Raw genomic sequence first — 22095 nt, 5'->3', positions numbered from 1 at the left:
CAAAGATTTACAGGAAATTATCTTATTCAAAGCTATGTTTACACAGTCTTAAAAGGAACCCACATTTGAAAGACCAACTTGTAACATCTCTTCAGGGTGCCTTAAGACCTGATGAAATAATTGTGGAATAAAAGTGATTTTGAAAAAAAAAAAGATTTCCTCCTGTGTATTTCTTTTAATCAATTCTTAATGATACTTTTTGTCAATGGAGGAAGATTTCAGGTCCTTTATTTAAAGGGACAGTTCACCCCAGTGCCACAAGGCGGCATTTACTGTTGAGTTTATAAAACTGGCATACAGTTGAGTTTGTTTTTATGCTGCTGCGGTGGCAATAGCTGAAGCTGGAGGCATTTTGCTCTTGGGTAGTCCGTCCACCTTTATATGGTCAATTCTGATTAGACTTTGGTGGTCAGATCAAGGTGATCTCATTAAACATGTTTTTGGCCATAACTCAAGAATTTTACACATAATTTCCTTTAAAAAATAATGTCTCATAGGACATAATGATGACTTCGGACAACATACTATAGTATGACATTTTGTGCTATTTTGGATGACATGCTGTAATATGACTTGCTTATGACACTCAACTATGTTTTTTATGCTATTCTGAAGACATATTATATTTGACTTTTTAGTGATATTTTGGGCCACATACTATAGTATGATTTTTTTACGCTATTTTTGACAACATACTATAATATTCCTCTTTTATGCAATTTTGGACGACATAAAATAGTATGACTTTACGAAGCTAATTTTGACAACATACTTTAGCGTGACAATTTAATGCTTTTTAATTTAGTAGGACTTTTTTATGCTATTTTGAAGGACATTCTGTACTATGACTTTTATGATATTTTGGGCGACATACTATACTTTAACTTTTTTAATGCTATTTTGTTTAATATACCAAACCAATTTTTTATGGTGTTATATAGGACATACTTTACTATGACTTTTTTTATACTATTTTTGGATGACAAGCTATAGTATGACTTTTTGTGCTATTTTGGATGACATTCTATAGTGTGACTTTTTGATATGTTTAAAGACATACTAGAAAATAAATATTTATACTATTTTTACAGACATGCTATCATATGACTTTTGTATGCTATTTTGGACAACATACTATACTATGACTTTTTGTGCTATTTTAATGGCATACTCAGAAAATCAGTTTTTTATGCTATTTTTGACGACATAAAAAAGTATGGTTTTTTTGCTATTTTGGACGACATACTATAAGATTTTTTTAAAAAAATTTTTTTACTTTTTTGGTCTTTTTTTGACCACATTGTATAGTATGACTTTTTTATGCTAAATTGGATGACATGACTTTTTTATGCTGTTTTGGACATATTTTGAACACCACCTATAGTATGACTTTTTTGTGATATTTTGGACGACTTACCAAAGTATGACTTTTTCATACCATTTTGAAAGAGATATTATCTGTGATTTCTTTTTAAATTATATTTTGAATGTCATACTAATATGAGGGTGTAGAGAACAGCAAAAGTTCTTCTATAGCTGCTCACAGGCCACCATCGCTCCCAGTTAGAGACTGGGTGAAATCAAACTAAGGCAGTTAGGGTGGGGCACCGGGCCCCAAAATCGCCAAATCCGCCGCCGATGAAAAAAAGGAGAGCAGCAGGATGAGAAATTGAGCGATGCATCGTCATATTTATAAAGATTTCCCTCTAAACCAAAGTCTAAGTGCTGCCTCCACGCGACCCAGTGTAACTACACACGAGCTAAGCGCGTGCGTGTAAGGGCGAAGCCCTGCGCGAGCGGAGGAAAAATGAAAGCGAGGCAGCGCGTGGCAGCCCCCCCGCCTGGCCTCGATGGTTTAAATAGTTAGTTAACACTGTCAAGACTAAAACAGATGTAAAAGATACCTTGTGGGGTTGGTAAACTCCTTGCCTATCAGCAAACGAGTCTCCGCCATCCGCCTCCGTGTCCGGCTGGTCCTCCACGTTAGTAGCCTATCACGCTCAACAAATACTTCCTTCTCGCCGCCACATTCTGGCACTTTGCCAGAGAGGCGAGTGTAAAAAAGCCGAATTTGAGGATATATTGTTCCGTATTGCAAGCCCCCTGTTGTCCTTTTCTCTTTTCGCCCTCCCTTTTGCTGCTCCGCCGTTTCTTGTCCAGTTTCGGTCTTGGCGCTATGCAGTTCTCACGGTCACCTGACTCATCGTCATCATCACAGGCACAGCAACAAAGCAATCAGAAAACCTTTGTTATTATTAAATAAAGTAACTACGTGAATTTATCTATATTTCAACGCGGATACTATCAGAAAGTTTTGTATTTATCTGATTAAAAATGAAAAATATTAAAAAGGTAAGGGCTGGATGCTACAGTTGGTGGGGTTTGGCGGCCCCCTATAGGTCGGAGGCCGCCGCGCACCGGCCCAATAGGCCTTTTGTTTTATCTGTGCTTGATTTTCTTACTTTTTCTGTATTTTTATGCCTCTGCACTGGCAATAGACAATGTCATGGCTAACCTTGGATGCCCACTTTGAGACTGTGCTGACTGTATAGATCTCTGTCCTGCTGGGGCGAAATTGTGTGTGAAGCATCCGCGTTTTGACAGATAAAAGTGTAACATGTAAGAGCAACTGTACTGGTGCTGAGGGGTATTCAAATGCATAGCAGTAGGCTAATTCTAGTTCCTTCATTAACTGTTTAAATAATGAATTATCACAATGGGATAATCTGAAAACTGAAAACATTACAAAGTCCAAGGAGACTGATATGCTGTAGATCGAATGTCTGACTTGAGGACTGTTCTTTTCTAGAGGCCAATGATTGCATCTGTTTGTTTTTTAACATTATCCTGTAAATTACAACACAACAAAAAAGACATTCTGAAAATCTTCCACAAGGCTGCTGACGCCAAATTTCCTGAGAGAACTGAAGGCCCAAAGAAAAGGTGAAAATTAAATCAGTCAAGATTGTTTTGGTCAGAGTTGCTGAGTGTTGGAGATATCAGCCGTAGAGATGTCTGCCCTCTCTCCGGTATAATAGAACTAGATTGCACTTGGCTTGTGGTGCTCGAAGCACCAAAACAATTCATTTGAAAAACTCAACAGTAGTGTCTCTTTCCAGAAATCATGCCCCGGTTGCTCTAGATATTCCACAGACCTTGTTGTGAGCAGTCTCATGTAGGAACTATTTTCTCTCTGTCCAGACACATGCGCAAACTGCATCAATGTACGAAAGGAAGCACACATGACACAAATATGTTTTTTTTCCATTGACACCCTTGGCTGTGCTACTTTGCCTTCACATGATCAGTTAAGACATGCCAAGCCAAGCCGCACCACGCCCAGCAAGGACCATCTCTTGAGTAGGGCCAAAGACGTGCCTGACCACCTGACAATACATAGCAGTGATGTCTCGCTGACCAAGACCAACCTCCCTTCTCCCCTCAAACAGGTGTGTGTTGTGACGCTTGTGAAAGTAAAATGAAGAATAAACAAATATGGTTATCATTCTCATGAGAAAGCAATTTATCGTGAAACAATTAGATTTATCCATTTTCAATGTTGAGACTTTTCCTGCTGAATGGAGTTTAGTATGAGCGGGCCTTTTATGATGCACAGCACTATGATTTGTAACTGCCCTTCAGGAAGTGGGGGCCTCAGACTCAGCTAGGGATCCCAAAACTTAAATTAAAACAGATGTTCTGACACGACGACCATAATATTGTAGGATGTGCATGGCTTTTGGGGAATGGAGGAAAGTTGTTAACAAAAAACATAAAACTTCCATGGATCAAAAAATTATAACAAGACCCATAATTGAACATGTTTTCAGTTCAAGGTGTGCTGTCCACAAATTTACGGATTGTGTCTTTTGAAAATGCTTTTTTTCGCTGCAGGGGATTTCTTCACTGCAATACTGTGAGTGGCTACTGGGAAAATTTGCCTGTGAGGTAGACCTGCTCTTCTGGGGGCCTGGGCCTTTGAAGCACGGTCACTCAATCACATTCTCATCATCATTTGTAGCACAAATCTGCAGCCACAGGAGGGAGCAAGAAACAGCAGAGAAGAAGCAGCAGAACAAGCTGTCAGTGGGAGTTTGGCTCCAACATGGTGCTGCCACAAGGAGAGAAATGAGGTTAGTGAGTTTTTTTACATTTCCCTCGTCTTAATCTTGTGGTTTTTCTGACCACACGAATCGATGTCGACAATCCACGTAATTAATCTTGCCACTGGCTCGCACAATATCAGGTGACAGCCACTGGGAAATTAGTGGATATGTTGAGATGTACTTTGTCCTTTTAACCTTAAGCTTAAGTGGAAACTACATGCCTGCAAGTCTATTTTTAATTATTCTGATGTTTACTGAAACAAAGACTACGGCCTCATCATGGTGTGAATGTTTTTTTACCTGTGACCGTACCCTCAGAGACAGCATTAGCTGTAGAGGTCAGATAATATGAGGTCAGTATCAAAAAGAAGTCTGATCACACCTGTCTGCTCTGATTTCACAGTACCTCCATCGATCCAGCTCCCACAGCGCCCCGAGGCAGCAGCAGCCGCTCTGTCCTTCACTGTCAACAGCAGTCGGTGCTCGATGCCTGCTACAAGTGAGATAATCTCTCGGGGTTTAGCTGCAGCACGAATCCACCTTAGTGTCTCCTGAACTCTCTGTCTGTCCTTGAGTCGGAAGGCTGTAAACAAGTACTGACAAAGAGATCTTTTTTCTTGGAAGTACAGTCAAAGAAAATAAATTGGGGGATGTACTACATGTTGGAACTACTCAGAACTTAATAGTCTTGAAAGATGTCTTAAAGTATATCTGTTTTTTAATGTATTTAAATATATTCCACTATTATTTTTGCAAGGATTTGCTCACTAGAGAAACATCACTTGGCTCACTTTTCCCTTTTCAGCACTCACATCAATAAGCTGACTCTTAGATTATCTTCATTTAAATTCATACAGCCTTCTTTTTCCCAAAAAAAAAACATTTCTCAGGTCAGCACTGCAGCTCCTCTTTCTGCTCAGACCCGTCAGTTGGCAGAAACACTGAGATGCTTCGGTACCTGAGGGGATTTGAAGCTGATTTAAGCAAAGAAGGCGCAAGGATAACACTGGTTATCGCCTTATCAGCTAAGAGTTGAACTTGCCAATTTGCGGCCGCCTGGAGCACAGCCTGGCTGTAGTCAGCATCTTGAAAGGGATTAATGCAGCTGATATTTTTAGGTTTTACTCCAGAGCCCTCAGCAGCACTTTCTCCGTGGTTATATATAGCACAGAGAACAGGCAGTAACATAGCACCATTTGGTACATGTCCTCCTAAGCCTCAAGGCTACAACAAACATATTGAGACAAACACATTTCAAAAGACATATTTTAATTCATTCAAATGATTCAAGATTCAAAGAAATGTCTGCTTTACATATGATATTTCTATAGTAACAGTTTCTTTCATGTTATATTTACAGTACATTTCTCATATATATGTATTTATATCTTATTGACATTAACGTAAAAACTCAACTCTGCCCAAAAACTGGAAATTTAAAAACTTAATTACCCTGAGACAAGTAAACAAGAATAACAAAGATTTTCTTTGGAACTAAACCAAGTCTCTATACTCAGCTTTAACAACAGTGTTTTGCGTGATTCACACTCATCTCAAACTAAGAGAAGAGCCCTGACGAGTCACAGTGTTTCAGGGCCATGGACGGGGCAACCTGCACATTGGTGTTACAGGAATTTATTGTCCAGCTCCTCCAGTTTTTTCCTCAGTCATATGCAGCGATTTACTTCCTGCACTCATCTTTCTCCCAGCATCCCAGGACTAAACAGTCTCCATTACTCACAAAGTTGAGCCTCATAGCACCAACAGTAGAGGGACTCAGTGAATATGTTTATTATCATTTTCTTTAAAATAAATCCTAAATTTTAGATGAATTACATCTTTGCCTTTTTCTCTCTGTGCATAGATATAGATATATTTCTTTATATACAATACATACAATTGCTTTTTATAGTTTTTATAAAACTAGAGTGTCGGGTAGAGGGGAAAACCACCTGAATGTAAATGCAGTGATCATCCTTAATTATGAGGTTTAGGATCACAACATATAATATCAAACACTACAACTATCTCTGCCACACGTGCTTAAAAAAGCACTTTTTACTGTGTGACTGTATGACAGCATCAATACAGGGCATACGGGGGAGGGAGAGTGCTATGAAATGCTGTAACTTTTACACATACCACTAAAAGATATCTCTGTGTGTTCCAATTTGGTTAAAGCTTTACGTTGAATGCAGCAGCTTTGCTTCAGGGGGTAAATCTACTGCAAACACTGTTACAGTTTCTTTATTAAGTAATTTAGTATTTATGGCACAAAGGCCTTTAATTTACTAATCCAACTAGTATCCTTTATGAAAAGGTTGTAAAAATTACTCCTAGCTGTGGTTGCAAGTCTACAACATCAGATATTTGCAAGAGAAGCTGTGATACAGAGAGATGATGCTCAAAATTCATCATCACATCCTCCATATTTTCTCAAACTCGCCTCATAAGCTGTGCATCTCTAAATCTTAACCATCCTCAAAAGAAAAGAGATCTTTCTCAACAAAGACACCTTCACTCGCCTCTTTCTTGATTCATCTTTTATATCAAAGTTGCATCTGACTGAAACAAATCATGGAGTGTTATTACTGGTGTAGCATATCTTACATGTGGCCTCTCACAGTATTCTGCATGTGCCAGACTTCTTCTCATCATCAGGATCTCCACCGCCTTCTTTCCTGTTGGGATCATTAAGCTCATCAAACAGTCCAGTGTCAATCATCTCGTGCTGCCACTGAATGGGCACGGCACCTGTGCTAAACTCCTTGAAGAATTTATTGTCATTGGCATCAAACACAATGCCCTTGATCTCAGAGAACTCTGCAATGTCACCAGTGTCCTTGGCGTAGACGACATTGGGCTTGGGCACCCATGGAGGGTCCACCAGCCCAGCCTCCAGACGGGGGAAGTTGATGGTCTTGAACCACTCATGCTTCCTGGGATCCTCCATGTTGTTCCTGATGAGGACGCAAAAAATATACCCTTAAAATTACAATGGTAATGAAACAGAAGCAAAGTGGCTGCAAAGGTTCATGCAACATTTTGGTTAACGTTGAAGTTTTCTCAGCCATTTCATTCCATGCACACTTGTTAGTCCAATCTCAGTTTCCTAATATTTTTTGCACCAGACTGCCAGTCCATATCTACCTACTGAATTTAAACTTTTGAATCAAAAATGTTATGTGGAACTGATTTCAGATGTCATCTTGAAAAATATACTATAGCATGTAGCTTAAAACAGTAGAAGAACCCCTTACTTCATGCCCAGGCGCTCCTCTATCTTCTTCTTGAGAAACTGCTGGATGATGTCCTTGGTGGGAGCATCAAAGCACCTGTGCTCCCACTTGGGTTCCTCATTGAGAATGCGGCGCTGCACCTCCTCCTTCTCCACCTTCTCCTTCTTGCTCTCTGGCCCTTTGAAAGGTGTGTAACCAGCTACCATCTCGTAGATACTGCAGCCCAAGGCCCACCAGTCCACTGAAGTCCTGTATGGAGTTTTGGACAGGAGCTCAGGGGCCATGTATGCTCCGGTACCAGCCTGGAGGAGAGAGACAAGGGAAGGTAAGGGTAAATATGAGGTTTTTTTTTTTTTACTTGTTATAAAGCACAGTGTGTTTTATTTCAGATCTTTTGAGGTCTGTAGATGGAAGCAATGCATATACAGATTGTGACAGTGACATGCAATACAAATCATTCCTGAAAGGACTGAGAGAGACAGATGTCTTGTGGAAGGACAGACTTGTAAAAAAAAACCCACTTAAAACTGGAGACAAAACCATCATACGTTTCCACTGTTAAACTGTTACATACAACATTAACTGGGGTCACTAAAAGCTTTAATCTATTTTTCTCTTTATGTCTTTTACTCCATGTCACTTTAATTTTTCCCTCTCTTGCTTATTCTCTCCCCTGCTCCCCGCCCTCCCTCCCTCCCTCCCTCTATGACCTCACCTGCAGCCCTAATCCTAATGCTAAGCCTACTACCTGTCAAGAGTCATGTGTGTCTACACACTGACAGAGATGTCCAGCCTCTTATATAAAGGCTGGCCATTTCTGAATACTACAGCCACCAGCGGAAATACGTAAGATCCAGACAGCACATAGCCATGCCTCTAATGTATAATTAATGCACACCAGACACCACAAACTGGCATTAAACCAAGAGCTTGCCCTATATTACTGTAAGCAAGACCTGAGGAAACCCTGCTGCGAATACCTTTGTTGGTATAATGAGGACCGGAGGCATCAGTTAACTTTTTTTTCTTAGTGCATAACAGATTGTGATCACTACACACACATGATTCTTGAACATCTGTCCTTTACTTTAATGTGTGACAAGACTCGAGCCTCTAACTGATCAGTGAAGGCATGTTACTACAACTCCATTAACAGAACTTCAACAGGTTTGCATGCAAAACTTTTATATGTTCTTACTTCCAGGTAACCTGGCATGCAAATCTTTAGATTGTTATTGTTTTCAACTTTTCCTAGTGGCTTTTTTGTAACAATGTTCTTTTTGTTCTTGTTTATCTGAACTGCTAAAAAAAAATAAATAAAATAAGAACCTGCATGCTCCGGGCAGTCAAAAGGGGTAAGATCCATACAGAATTATCACCAGAATTAATCTGATCTCATTTTTAGGGGTCATATCTCTTTTTTTCAGCCCAGTGAAAGACAACTTGTTGCAAACTGACATGTCTAAACATATACAGCATAGGTTTTTTACCTGGATCTGTCAATCTAATCAGGGACAGACTTGTGTAATGCCCACTAAGAAGATTAGAGGACCAAGCCAACCCAGTCACTTTGGCTGGCTGAGGAGCATCAGAGTACTGGATAATGAGCTTACTAGACTTTCATGGAGCTGAGAGCTTACTCTTTGCTATCGCAAGTAAGTCCTGTAAAAACCCTGTGCAAAATTCTTCATCTTTTTTCAAGTCATCCTTAGGTGAGTGCAGGTGAGGTGTGATGTACTGAAGGTGTTATGAGACAACAATGGAAGGAAAAATATTTTTGAAAAATAATGTTGTGTACAAATGATCATTCTTAGCTTGTTCTATCAGTATTTTTATTAGCTTTTGCACCTATTCTATTTTCCATCTATATGATATCTTTTTGTCAGCGCCTGACTGATTTTTAAGGCTTGGTGATTTATCTGACAGGCCATTATGGTGTTCTGACAACTTCTTCTTTTGCATATTTCCAGTTGATCCTCAGTTAGATGCAATAACTCCTCTGTGCAGTCAAGGAGGTGTGTCATCAAACTCTACTCGGTGATGAAATTATATCTGAGTTATTCTTCCTCAAGACAAGAAGAAAACTTACAGGCTAAAGGCACAGCTGACCCTTTAAGATAACCTTCACACAATTAACTTAATCTCTGCAACCGAGTTGCCAAGGGAAACCCTCTTACATTTATTGACTGCTACTTTAACAAGAGCTGGACCTCCAAGGTCTCTAACAGAGCCCCTCCACAAAATGGTGGCCTATAAATGGCCAGGCTATAATCTGACTACTAAAGGATCAAATGAGTTATGTAATGGATTCAGAGACTCATTGCACAGATCTTTAAACAATCCGGTAATCCCTGTCCGGATTTAAAGTGAAAACCCCACCAAGATAGATAGTCTGTCCAAGCCTGAGTTCAGTTTTTAGCTCCAACCTCATCCTAAAATAAGTGAACACAGACTGGGAGATGTAGCTTACCCAGCAACCAGTGATCCAGTGGTGTAAGTATATGAGGTCTTAGTTGGTTCAACCATGTAGATGATAACTTAATTAAATATTTGTTGATTTAAAGATCAGATAACAGAATCAGGAGAGAGTCATTCCCTGACCTTTGCTGTGTGCAACTTTAAAGACTTTCAATACTAGATGAAATAGTCCTTTAGAGTAGACATCTTTCACCATGATGTAAAATCTTATTATGAGTCCCATTATCATCGCTGACATAATCTCGCCAGGTCCTCTCATGCTAACAGCAACCTTATGGCTTTGAGAGTGCATCTTGATGTGCACTTCTTTATATTGTAACCTAATGAGCCTTTTCGACAAGAACATCACTGTTGTTTGACATCTACTCACCATCTGGGTGACGGTCTTCTCTGGTGCAAGCTCTATGGCCAGACCCAAATCTGAAAGTCGGCACTGGCCTTGACTATCCAGCAACACGTTCTCCGGCTTCATATCACGGTAAACAATATCCATCTCATGCAGATGCAGGATGCCAGTGGTGATCTGCGCTGTGTAGTGGATGACACGCTTCATCTCAATGCCCTTGTCCGCACCCTTGCCATCGTAGCCCATGTTGTAAATGTGGTACTTGAGGTCCCCTCCGTTCATCAGGGTCATGACAAGGCACAAGTGGGTGTCTGTGTCATAAGCGTAGCCCAAGTTGACCAAAAACAGGCTATTGACCTTCTCCAAAATCTTCTTCTCCAACAGGGCCATCTTCTCACCGCCCTTTTTCTTCAGACGCTTCTTACACAACTTCTTGCAGGCATACATTTGCCCTGTGTTCTTCACCTGAACAGCACACACCTGGAAGAAGAAAGATCATCTGTTAAAAAGCAGAACTTTTGTTTTTTTTCCTAATGTCTGCCCAGTTCTCCTTTGATTAATCAGAATCCATATTTCAAGTGGTACTAAGATTGGTGTACTGGTATCAGGTTGACAGGCAGCACAAACTGATCAGAGGACTAAAATCTGACTGCTGCTTGTCCTAGGTTTAAAATAAATAATTATGACCAATAATTTAAATAATCAATCAATGCCATCAAATATTTCATGATTTATTATCGATATTATCACAAATATTGTCCCATAACACTGATATAGAATCATAGGTGTGACTACCCTTCAACGAAGCTTGACCCTCACCAGTTGTATCACCCTGTTTGAAACCTGTCTCATCTTTAACTTAACTTTTACTTATTACATTAAACTTCTTAAATTCTTTTAAAAATGTATTTTAAAATTTAATTTTGCTCCCTTTGTTCCTTCATATCATTTTTAAATTATAATACCTTGTATTTGTATTATATATTGTATTGTTGTATTTTAGTGATTTGTATTATGATTTTGTACAAAAGGTGCTGTATGATTCATTCTCTCTATACAAATGATCAGGTTTATCTGCTGCACTTTACTGCTTAGTGAGTTACTGTACTAATGTGAAAAACAGTATTTTACAATCAGCAGATTTACCAAGCCTTCACTGTAGTTTTAATTAAGGACATACTGTTAAGAATATTACTATAATCATTTTTTAGGTGTTGAATCTACACTCAACACTTCCATAATAGCATTCATTTTAAAGAACTAAACTCAGAAAAGAGGTTCCTCAAGGCTCCGTTTTGGGTCCATTGTATGTGCTATTACTGCACAGCAATGTGCTTCTGATGTTCATTCAACATCTTTCAATCTCAAATTTTTTAAATGATTACGAAAGAACTTGTTTACACAGTTCACACAATTACGGCTAGTTCTTATATTTACGTAGCAGGTGGTGTATTAAAACAGAAAACCTTTTTGCTCTAGTGTCACTCTCATGTCTAAACTGAAAGAGATTTTGATCTCAATAAGACTGGAGGAGCTTCTATTAATCTTGACTGTAGCACTGTAGTGCTAGTTCTTTCAATGCAAGACCACAACTTCCTGCATTGTGGCTTTGTATTTGTTACTTTATGAACCATTAGCTGTGATTTTCAAATTTCAAGAGGTATGCCTTCAGGTCACAACTTCATGATCACGTTCAGACAAAGTAAATCCCTATGATTATGTAAGGTATGATCTCTTCCCCTACAATATTCTTTCATATGTTCCACAGCAAATAAACGTCTTAGGTTTCATGAGAATGAAACAATACTGACACTGCACCATGATAATCTACTGTAGCACCATCATTACAATTCCAAAGATGTTGAATACGTATTATCTAAATGTTCTTTTTTCATTTTTTTGCATGTATCATATGGAATAGAAGGAACACACATATTTTTTTAAATTAATGCCATCAAGGGGCCTATGAGAGTCCTGCAACTAAAACTACTTTTAAAAGATAAACACAAGTTTCGACAGACTTTCATAAAATTATATGTAAATGTATTTGCATGCTTACCTCTCCAAAGCCTCCTTTGCCAAGAGTTCTGAATTCATAGAAGTATTTATCAGAGATGGGCTGTTTTTCATACTCTTTCCACTGGAGGAATTTATCGAAGAATGGGCTGGCCTGGTAATCTGTGAGGGGTTTGTCTTTAAGATATTCTCTCACACCATCTTGGACTTTGCCTTTCATCACCTCGTCAAAGTTGGCATCCGTCACAGACTTGCATTTTTCAGCCGCATCCCCAGTAAGAAAGGACAGGAAGCTCTTGGAGTCGGACTTGCAATACGTTTTCATGATGTTTTGGCGTGCCTTGTCTTTTGCCGCACCTTCAGCCAGATCCCAGTCATAGAGGTCATCCAGGAAGTCAGCAGCAACCTTATACTCGGGATTATTTACAAGGTATTGACGGAAAAACTTTTTGCCAATAGGCTGCTTTTCACAAAGCGATGCATAGTCCTTGTCAACAGAAGCTCGTACTGCAGCGCATTGCTCCGGCTTGGGGAGAGACAAGCTGCGACGGCGCTTTTTCATCTCCTTGTCATCACCGCCCTGGGCTTTTAGGTAGGCCGTGTTGGCCACCAGGTTATCCAGTCCCCCCATGTCACACATCTTGGCGCCTGTATGTGGTCTGTCCCCCCTAAGTGACTGGGTTCTTCAGTGGCTCCCCACGGATACCCTCAGCGTCTTTCAGAATGTCTTCTTCTGTGTGAGAGTGCAATTCGCTCCAAAGCCAGCGCGCAAATGAGCTCCTTCACCCAGCCTACCTGCAAACCTAAGACACACTGACACACCCAGTAATTACTAATTTAGAATTAAATACCAGGGAGGGATTTTGGCTTAAGGATCTTTCTGTGGACTATTCAAGGATGCTGTGCACGGAAAGGGAATCGTAAGCGGGCTCTGTCCTAAGAGGCTTTGTAGCCCTCTATATTTGTTCATGGTGTTCTTCTGCAGTCTCTAACAGTGGTCCAATGGGTTCTTTGGCTGTGAATGTAATGGCGAGGCACAGTAGAAGACTCAAAAGGACGCAAACAATGTTCTGAAAACAGTTAGGCACCTCCAAAGTAGGTTTTAAAGGTTCCTCTCATGAACGTACTGAGAAACTGGACTAACGCCGTACTGTTTGGTTGTGCATTTACATGTGAGACTGCAACAAATAGATAATACATTGTATTTGGAGCCTGGTGTATATATTCAGCAAGGCAGTCAATATAGTAAACCATGCATCTACAATATGGCATCCTCTTCGTGTCTTTCCTCCTCCAGTCTCATTAGAGCAGGTCCTTTAGCTAGCTTACTCCTAATCTGTCTGCTCTTTCATTCTCATTATTCATACTCATTCATCACTGACCACCACCTCACAATAACTAGAGTGAAGACACGTATGGATTGGTATTAAAATTCAGTATGCACATTAAAGCAGATGTGTTTTTTGGTGTGTGGAAGTAATGTCAAAAGTTAATGAATTATTATTACATTTGAGAAAATGTATACAGACCAAATTATTGAATTTAATGAGCTTTTTTCCTATCTCCCTGCTCCTTTGTATTATGTAGCTTCAGATTTTAGCTTACATTTAGTGTAAAATGTGTTGAAAGCGTATGTGTGAAGAGATTATAAATAATGAAATGAGTAACATTAGTTGCTCAGTGGGAAGCAGTAAGTGACATTATAGATGCCAGATGCGGTGTTCAGTGAGTAATGGTTGCCTTTATTATTAAGTATTCTTATTCTGTTAGCCAAATGCTGTCTTCAAATGAGGTTGTGTCGACTGTGTTCAGAGAAGAATCTATATAAATGCCCCTCTCTTGAGATATTCAAAACTTTGTGAGTGGAAATTCTCCTAAAGTTACAAGTTGACGAGTGGTAAAGTGTTTGCATTGCACATTGGTTATTAACATCAAGAGTCAACACAGACTAAGAGGGTCAGACCAATGTGGCACCAGAGCTTCTTTCTACAAGTTGGTTTATAAAAAGCCTGAGGAGCACGACCTCAATCCTGTGACAGAACTGAGGTTAAACTGAGGACCAGTGATACACCTAATACTTAACAGTGATACTTTACTACACTCAGGAGAGGGAAGCCAAAAGATTTCAGGCATTCTTCTGATTGAGCTAAAATACACATTAGCTGTCTACATCAATCTGTTGTCTCATCTTTCTACAAGTCTGGTATTTGACTGCATAAATATATACATATACTGCATTGTGCTGTATATTCTATATGTATCAGGTTCATATTTGCACTTGGCTATTGTAGATTTTTATGCAAACCGGACAGATGGCCTTATTTTTTACACATGCAGTATGATGAACTGAGACTTTCCTTCCTTTGTTTCTGTTGGCAGTAACCCTATGCTACAGCTATGGTGATGTAGGCTAATTCAGTACAATAAAGCTTGGATAATATTAGCTAATCCTTTCACAAATGGTCTCAAGCTGTCAGTGCCCTGCACAAGATCAAGGGCTTTGCTTGCTCCATGCTCAGTACCAGGAAGACACCTACACAGAGCAACCACCGTGGAAGTGGATACATGTTTTGGGAAATAAAAACAATCAGTAATCAATGAAATTAGGTCATAATGCCCTCAATGAATTGTAGATATTGGTTCAATTTATCCCAAGAGGAACAAAAAATAGTGACCAAAATTTTATAGAAAAAAGGCACATTGCCAGTTAAGGCGACTTGCCATATTAAATATGTCAGATGTCAGTCATGTTGTAAATAGATCATAGTGTGAGTAAAGCACTTAAGCCTCCTGAGTGGATCAAAAGAGGTTAAAGGCTTCATCTTTTACCAGGTCAGGGAAAGCAAAGAATGCTACGACAAGAGCTCACACGTCACTCTGTGGGTTTCCCATTTACTTGAGGGAGGATCTCTGCTGAGCTGTGTAAGTGTCATTGAGAGCTCATCACTAATTCATGAATTCATTCAAGAAATGTGCTTGGCACTGGCCTTAAACAAACTGTGGTTAAAAGAGATATGGGATTAAGTGATGCACTGGCAAAAACAGACACCAATAGAATAATTTAGAAATTGAGCAGACTAACATGAGAGGATTTTCTAAGCCTTCTTTACTCTGTTTTAGATGTTTGAACTTTCTGGTTCCTGGTTTGCTCTTCCAGCAGCCTGCTCCTCTAACCTTGGGAGGATTAGCCTGGCCTGAAGAGGGAGTAAAGGTTAAGATGAGCAGAGCATACTCATCCTATCTCCCACATGGTTTACGAACTTTACGTGGTCTGGCTCCATCCTATTATGGCCTCTCTCAAGCTTTCCAGAAAAAGAGCAATGGGAATTCAATAGAAGAAGGCGGTAATATGATAAACAGGGATTTTTTTTTTTTTTAGGAGTGCTTACCACTTATTTAGTGCATAGAACCAACTATAAAACACAATTACAGTCTGGTGTTGTACCCAAACATCTACAATGTGCTTAAAGGTTTCTGTTCTCTCTCAGCAGGCATCAATAGGGGTATGTTGACGTCACTCTAACCTTTTGTATCCCGAGCAAATTGGCATTTTTCTTTCTTTCTTTCTAAGACATAGAAAGAAAAACTAAAGTCATTTTGACATCATTTTGAATATATAATTATAATCATTATAAATTTAGATTTTCCCAAGCTTTTTTGTTTTCCCTAGACATTTTTCCCTCACTTAAAAAAAAACTTTATAAATTGACTAATTTCTTGCAATTTGTGGAAAATTACTTACAAAGTTGCTCACTCCTTTTTTTCACGTTTTTTTGAAAGAAATCGCACTAATTGGCTCAAGGCTTTAAGATTTAAAAACTAGTGAAAGGTGTTTGAAAGCAGCACAAGACAAGCAATATCTAGGTTTCAAAGGGTTAAATGAGGGTTACCGATATCTTACTATGCAGAAGCAATACATTTACCTCAAGCCATAATCACCAGGACTGAAATATGAAGCCAATGCAGAGGTGCCAAATACTACAGTTTTTTCCTGGCCACTTGAGTCTGGCTCCAAAAGCAAGTAAATCTTCAAAGACCTCCATGTTTAAATGCCCAACTTTATAGCAGAGATAACCATGTTTACAGCCTGGTACAAAGACGGTTTTGTTCTCTGTAGCTACATTCCCCCGTTTATGACAACTGCACAGTCACTCTCGGCCCCAAAAACTCCAAGATGGTGATGACCAAAATGCCAAACTTGAAGTTTCAAGATGGGAGTCCACAAACCAATCGGTGACATCATGATGACTATGTCTATTGTCTTTATACAGTCTATGATTGTCCTACAGGTATGCCATTTAAATATATAAATGATGATGCTGCATAAATATTGCCTGAGAGTGGAGCTGACCAAGTTAACTGTCCCAGCTGAGCCAGGCATGCCAAATACTGAGCCAAAACAGAATGTGGGACCTCTGCCTTGTTGTCTCGTTCATGCAGTGTGAAGGGTATTGACTCAGGCTCAGACTCAGGCCTAAATGCAAAGCATAATTTGAGTTTGGGGATAGTCTTTCTGCAGTTGTAAAGGGGGAGACGCAGCAGCCAAGTGTGGATTTACTTGACAGATAAAAAGGTCTCCTGTGTGTGACTGTTTATTATCGAGAGAGCGACTAAATAACTGCAGTCCTCCCATTAGAGCAAAGCAGGTCAGATGCTGAGGCTGGCTTGACCTGGTGGCTTCACAGTGTCACTGGAAGACTTCAACCCTGATTCTGCAAAGGACTGGAACAGCTAGAGGGGTGTGACTGGAGTGACTGACCTCTCTGATGTGACACTGGATGGTAAATGAGTCAAAGGTCAGTGACAGACTTTGTATCTCATTTATCAGATCCGAGGTCATATGCTCTGGACTATCAGGGAAATGCGGTCCCCTGCAGATTACCATCTGACAGTGAGATGGATCAGACAGCAGGTGAGACTTCCACAAAAGAAGGACCTAAGCATGTGGTAAAGAATACCTGATTTAGAGGGCCCTGTCCATGATGATTTCAACAATGTCAAAAAAAAGGCAAAGGTTTGTTGTTGTTGTGTCAGGCGGGATCTCGTTCAAAATTTACATTGTGCAAAGTCTCTCCAAGCTCGGCAGTGAGGTAGGTCAAAAAAGTCAGCTACTGGAGTAGTTGCGGATTTGAAAGCTTGATTTTGGAAAGAGTCAGTGAAAGATGACTTCTAGGTGGCCTTCTCTAAAATTACTTAAAAAAAAAATAGCAGTGAACTGCTCCCCTACTATTGTTCAGAGGTAGTAGAAGCACTCTGAGCAACCCTAATCTTTACAGACATGCTCTTTGGACACAGGGCAGCACTGAAGGACTTCTGAGAGTCACCAACACAGACTACCCACAATAAGACTTAGTGGTGAAATGTCCTTGTAAGGAGATACAGTGCATGCCAGTAGCACAGGTGGCTGCTATTCACATCTGGCTAATCCCTGCTCCAACGGTCTCAAGCTCTGCCCAGCACCACCTCAGTTTGAGTTACAAGTCCCATCTGATCTTGGGAAAACTTTCAGAGTCCAGTTTTGGTGATGTCTTTAATCTATGCTTTTCTGGCATTTCAGACAATTAATTCCACTTTGAGACTTTGTTTTGGTTTTCAATCTAAAAAATAAAATAAAATCAAGTACAGAAAAATAACAAAATAATAATAAAAAATAAACCTTCCTGTTATTTGCAAGATTTGTAGAAATTGAAAGCATAGCAACATAAAGGAAAACAGACGCAGGAGGTAAGAGAGAAAGACACTGATGATGTGAATATGAGCTCAGCACAGGATGGACCGCCAGCATTAGCAGCTTGTGCCCCCTAGGGGACTCTCTGAATCCACATCATGATGTGATTGTAACTGACTCAATAACACAACTGCAAATAAAATTTACAGCTGTATGTCTGTTTATTTTCACAATGCAATATTTCTTTTTTTCCAGCCTTAAGACACCTTTGTAGAAAATTGTTTATTGCAACTTCATATTGTCTTAAACAATAAAAAACTTAAAGGTGTAGGTTTTTTATGTCTCAAAGTGCTACTCTTCTATATTGAAGGCAGATAGATAAGGGAACTTGGGTACCTGGTAAGGTTGATACTGCTGCGTAGCGGGCACTGGCTGATGGGAGAACGTCTCCTGGCTTGGCTGAGGACACACTGCAATCTCACAGAGGCTGAGAGAGCTCCTCCTTATTAAGGATACAACACTGACCTGGTTAGCAGATGGAAAGCTGTATGAGTAAAAGAGTCACACTGAATAATAACAAAACAAAATCCTGACTATATACAAGGGAATTAGTAAGGAACAAATGTGGAATAAACTGATAATCAATAAATGGCCAAAGTTATTTGAGAAGACCACAACAAGTCAGTGACCCAGTATTTAACCAACCAGTTAAGTAAAATTGATTTATTACTAGAATGCATTATCACATAAATACTTAACCATTACTTACCATGTTTGCGTCTCCTCGTCTAAAGTTACCTCGCATCATAAAGTGGTGAGTAGTTACTGACTCAGAATTAGTCCATGAATGACACACCACAGACTGCAAAACTGCATGTTGTATATTAAATCTGTATTAAATTGTCAACTTACAATACTGAATAACATGTATGAACAATTAGTATGATCTACAATGTCCTGTTGTATTTTATATGTATGCTAAGTCAGAAAGGTCATGGCACAATGGACACACTGATGAAAAAGTCCCCAGGCATTTTAGGATTGAGGACTGACACCTTAATAATCACATCAGACAAACCTAGAAAAAAGATGTTTGACAAATAAAATGTAACATTCTTCAAATAATTAATACACAGCTCCTTGCAGGCTAAGGACTGTGTAAAAACTGCATATCAATACAGCATTAGGATTGAAATACAGGACTTCCAAGATAATTGACAAAAGGATTAACTCATTGTCTTATCTGGCACTGCACGGCAGTCTCCTCTACTGCTGGCCAGTGCACTGCTCTGCACCGGTGTTGCCATCGCACAGGTTTTTATGTCGTCAAACAGTTGGCAAAGCGCAGGCACGCTGGAATCAGAGCCAGCCTCTGGTTCAGGGTTAGAGTCATGGTCAACATTACAGCAAGAGCTGGTGTCAAAGCCAGTACCAGGATCAATGCCAAGGCTTGGATCGAGGATAATGCCAGTGTGAGATTCGTCCTCAGAACCGGATATCTGGTCTGTCTCTGAGCTTTCATCAGGTGATCCTTCTGCCATTACACCTGGTTCAGTGACCTCTCCTTCTTGTTGCTCCTCGGTCTTCAGCCTCCTGCGGCTGATCAACTTCTGCAGCTGCAGCTTGCTAGTGAAGAAGATGCTGCGCCAGCCGACCTCAAGCGCCAGAGATGCCACCTCAGCCGACACTGTGCTGCAGTGCCGCCGCACTGCCTGCTCCCAAAACTCCTCTGACCCACATAGCTGAGGAGCAGAAGTGATTCGTTCAGGAATATTACAGTAAACATAAGAGCTGTTATTTTTTTGCAGCGTCTATCCTCGTGTGTCTATGGAACTCACCTGCCTGAACCTGTGTGATGTTCGTCCAAGCTGACCAACATCCTCTAGTTCTAGATAATTTATTATCCGTAGAAGTAAGGAGTCAGACAGGCGGTCCAAATAATCATAGTGGCCTTGGCACAAAGCCTTGGTGTACTGCAAAATTCGATGACCGAAAACCATACTGACTTCACCTGGGAAGAAGCCCATTATTTTACTTGACATCCATATTAAACATTCAATTTGTTCTCACATACAATATTTACAAGACAGAATATGTCAGTGATAAACACCTATTGAATTGTATAATTATTTTCTATGCAGGTGCCTTGATGAAGCGTACCTATCCACAAGCAACGGGCAGCAAGTATTCAAAATATTTAATGTATTTGAGCAAAACTGACAAAACACTTGTCTTCCTTTACTTTACTTTGTAAAATAGACAAGAACCTGTGAACTTTACTGACATAAAGTCACTATGAGGCACCACCAATAGTTAACAGCTTTGTTTGAGGGCACTCAAAAGCAGTTTTGTAAGTGTTCCCTGTTTCATTTACCCCTACCAAACAGCTTTGAGAAGCCACAAAAACACACAATTTACAGATCACAGTAGTAGATCTTTTTCACCTTTTTCAAGATCTTTTGGCGTATCATACCAGGGAAAGCAACTTTGAAAACAAATGTATTCTATTTAGGTGAGCTAGTTCAAGGATCAAGCATGATGGCTGGCAGCATGCATGATGTGTTTAGCTCTAAACATAGTCCTAAACATGAAGTCCTTACTCTGCAGCCAAGTGTCACCCAAGAAGTCCTGGTGAGGCTCCTTCAGTTCTCCCAGGCTTGGAGTATCTGTCAACAAATCTGGGAGATATCTTCCACCATCTCCATATCACCTGGAAAAAGGCCAATGAAAGGAACACTGGTGTTATATATTTTAACAAAAAGTCGTGAAGAAACACCTTTATTTTTGTCAATGCTTTTTTGTTTGTCCCTCAACATCATAGCACAGTTATTTACATATAATAAAGAAAAACGTTATTGTGGAACAGTCTAGTGCAGTGCAGACATCCTATAAGTTACAGTATGAAATCATTTTGGAGCTGTTAAGTCCTAGCAGCAAAACAGTAAAGCTACAGCTAACGCAACACTGATTTAGCTAGACTAACATTACGTGTAAGTTTAGCCCTCTGTACATTTTTTCCTGATAGTTTTAATTGTTCTTTTGGTGTACTTACTACGGTTATTTTATTCTGAGTGTTGTTGAACGTTATTTTCTGAAGTAAAAGAGCAACTACAAAACAAGTTAACTAACTCGCAGCAAATACAAATTCACATAAACGTATGTGGTTTTTAGCAGGTTTAGCTAACGACCGTTAATTAACGTTAGGAAATTTAAGCTAGCAACGCCGAGAGAAACGTTTAAACCGCCACCTGCTTATTAGACAGCAAAAACAACCTGTAACAATAGTAGTTAAAGCTCAAAACAACTGTGCTTACTTCTGAATTGGTGATAGCAAAATAATAAAAATTCTTATTGGGTGCAGGACCGTTTCCAGATATCTCAAACAACGGGTCCGGTAGAAGAGACGCCATGACAAAGTTTCTGTGTTGCCATGGCAACGGTGCTTTTTCAGCTAACCCTTTCAAACGCTTTAAAACCGGATCTACATTGGTTTTGTTTAACTGCGTTCAGGCGCCTTTTGCAAGATTTATACCTTTGAGAAGGATTTCTTTCAAAAACACAGAAAAAGGGAAAATCCTGCAAATTGCAAAATAAAGTATGATAAAAATAATAAAAAAAAATAAAAAGGTGACACGTAAACTACATTTATAATATTATATATATTATATATATATATATATATATATATATATATATATAATATATATATATATATATATATATATATATATATAATCAAATTAGATCACAGAGAAAATATTACAATTATCACTTATTTTTATTACTTTCATTGCATTTCAGCACTTTTTCATGTAATTTTCTGTTGTTGCTGTTTTCTTTTTTTTTCCTCTTTTTGTGCCAATTTCTTTATTTTTTGCTAGTACATTTTTTTGTAATTTTCTTGCAACTTTTTAGAAATTTCTTACAAATTTTGGGTCATTTCTTGCTAAATTTCTCATTGCCTTCTTTCCATGTTTGTGAAAGAAATAAAGACAATTTGCTCTGGTTCTGAAGTATTAAGAGAGGACAGTTGGAGATACAAGAAGCTAATGTCACATGAGAAGTGTGTTAGTATGTATTTTGCTTGTTTTAACCAAGTGGTAATTACATAAAGAAGGCTCTATGTATCAACGGTGAATGGGGGAATGGTTCCAAATTATTATAATGGATGTAACTTACACCTACAACCTTGTCACAATCAGGGCTGTGATCACCTTTTCAACACTGGGAGTCCATTTCCCA

General features: G+C 39.3%; 2 protein-coding genes across 2 annotated transcripts; both read right to left on the bottom strand.

Annotated features, from left to right (window-relative positions):
• Positions 1–6726: 6726 nt before the first annotated feature.
• grk7a (G protein-coupled receptor kinase 7a) lies at positions 6727–12825 on the bottom strand. The gene is made up of 4 exons (XM_042498122.1): positions 12229–12825; positions 10194–10649; positions 7367–7647; positions 6727–7066 (listed from the first exon to the last, which is right to left on the bottom strand). The coding sequence occupies exons 1-4, from the start codon at positions 12823–12825 to the stop codon at positions 6727–6729; spliced, it is 1674 nt and encodes a 557-aa protein (XP_042354056.1).
• Positions 12826–19079: 6254 nt separating this feature from the next.
• fbxo36b (F-box protein 36b) lies at positions 19080–21263 on the bottom strand. The gene is given in 5 exon segments (XM_042496962.1): positions 19080–19595; positions 19692–19864; positions 20454–20505; positions 20507–20563; positions 21168–21263. Coding segments are annotated over 5 exon segments (894 nt in total).
• Between the last annotated feature and the right edge of the window lie 832 nt (positions 21264–22095).

Source organism: Plectropomus leopardus, chromosome 12 (assembly GCF_008729295.1).
Source record: "Plectropomus leopardus isolate mb chromosome 12, YSFRI_Pleo_2.0, whole genome shotgun sequence".
NCBI lineage: Eukaryota > Metazoa > Chordata > Actinopteri > Perciformes > Serranidae > Plectropomus > Plectropomus leopardus.
The sequence above is the reverse complement of the archived record's forward strand: the minus strand, read 5'-3'. Positions and strand labels throughout refer to the sequence as shown.

Coding starts and splice junctions, on each gene's coding strand:
- grk7a (XM_042498122.1), bottom strand. CDS start 12,825: ATGTGTGACATGGGGGGACTGGATAACCTGGTGGCCAACACGGCCTAC. Junction 7,648..10,193: donor AGAAGACCGTCACCCAGATG/GTGAGTAGATGT, acceptor TCTCTCCTCCAG/GCTGGTACCGGAGCATACAT. Junction 7,067..7,366: donor GAGGAGCGCCTGGGCATGAA/GTAAGGGGTTCT, acceptor CGTCCTCATCAG/GAACAACATGGAGGATCCCA.